The sequence below is a fragment of the Aplysia californica genome, unplaced genomic scaffold, assembly GCF_000002075.1.
Source record: "Aplysia californica isolate F4 #8 unplaced genomic scaffold, AplCal3.0 scaffold00560, whole genome shotgun sequence".
Taxonomy (NCBI): Eukaryota; Metazoa; Mollusca; class Gastropoda; order Aplysiida; family Aplysiidae; genus Aplysia; species Aplysia californica.
Window position 1 is genome coordinate 279,690 of NW_004797830.1, and position 1,084 is coordinate 280,773.

The window sequence follows — 1,084 nt, forward strand, 5'->3', positions numbered from 1 at the left end:
TCTATCTATCTATCTATCTATCTATCTATCTATCTATCTATCTATCTATCTATCTGTCTGTCCCAGTCTCTGTCTCTCTTTTTCTCTCTCTCTGTATCTATAATAGCCATATTTCTCTCACTGTCTTTCCCCAAAAATACACATTTCAAATCAACATTTCTTGCCTTTTCTGTTCCCAAGGTAGCCATTTTCCACATATTATCTTTTCCTCCTATAGTCATTTTTCTCGCATTGCCTCTTCCTCAGAACGCGAACGTAAGAATTGAGTTCATCAACAGCGGCAACGGCATCAAGAACCCACTGCTCAGCACAGAATTCACGGACAACAAACTAGGTGAGTGGCTCCCTCAATTTCAGTAATTTTACGAAGAAGTAAACAGATTTAAATTATCCCCAGTCAGAAAATGAACTCAAAGCTCCTGCGTGCGACAACGACGCACCTAACCACTACACCACAGTTACACGTTCCTATTTGGGATTCTTTTTTTAAAAAACTATGGCCCCTGGGTGGTTGGCGGATGCTCTAGTGTGGTTTGCTCCTTTTTGTCCGTCAATCATCAATCGTACTTATCTCTCCTCCTTTCCTCTGTATGTTACTCTTTAGTGCCACCTCTAATCCTTGGTATATATTATATGGCCCATTTGTGTTTCAAGTGCCGTAAAACTCTTACAAAAAAGCACTGTTGCCATGGTTTCCCCAGGTCTGGTAAGCGGCAACCGTTCTCTCCCCTGCCCTGTGTGTCAGCTGACCTTTGACTCCCCCAAACATCTACAGCGTCACTTCAAGAGTCACAAGGAAATCAAACGGTTCCTGTGTACCTTCTGTGGCAAGGGATTCAACGACACCTTTGACCTCAAGAGGCATACGCGCACACACACAGGTGAGACAGCTTATGGTGTAGTATGTTATATAAACATATTCTTTTACTTTATGTAGAATAAATTAGTTACATTTTTTTATTTAGAAAGACAGATACAGAGAGATAGACAAATACAGATACAGAGAGACAGAGAGAACGATAGATACAGAGAGACAGAGAGAAAGACAGATACAGAAAGAAAAACAGATATATGTATATATATA

The 1,084-nt window shown here is 40.4% G+C and overlaps 1 protein-coding gene across 1 annotated transcript in view; it reads left to right on the plus strand.

Moving 5' to 3' along the window:
* Positions 1–1,084, plus strand: part of LOC101845192 (sialidase) — a 28,027-nt gene that overhangs the window by 8,487 nt on the left and 18,456 nt on the right. The window contains exons 2-3 of the mRNA XM_005106863.3: positions 247–334; positions 702–881. Coding sequence (XP_005106920.3) covers positions 247–334; positions 702–881 — 268 coding nt within the window. The remainder of the gene's footprint in view (positions 1–246; positions 335–701; positions 882–1,084) is intronic.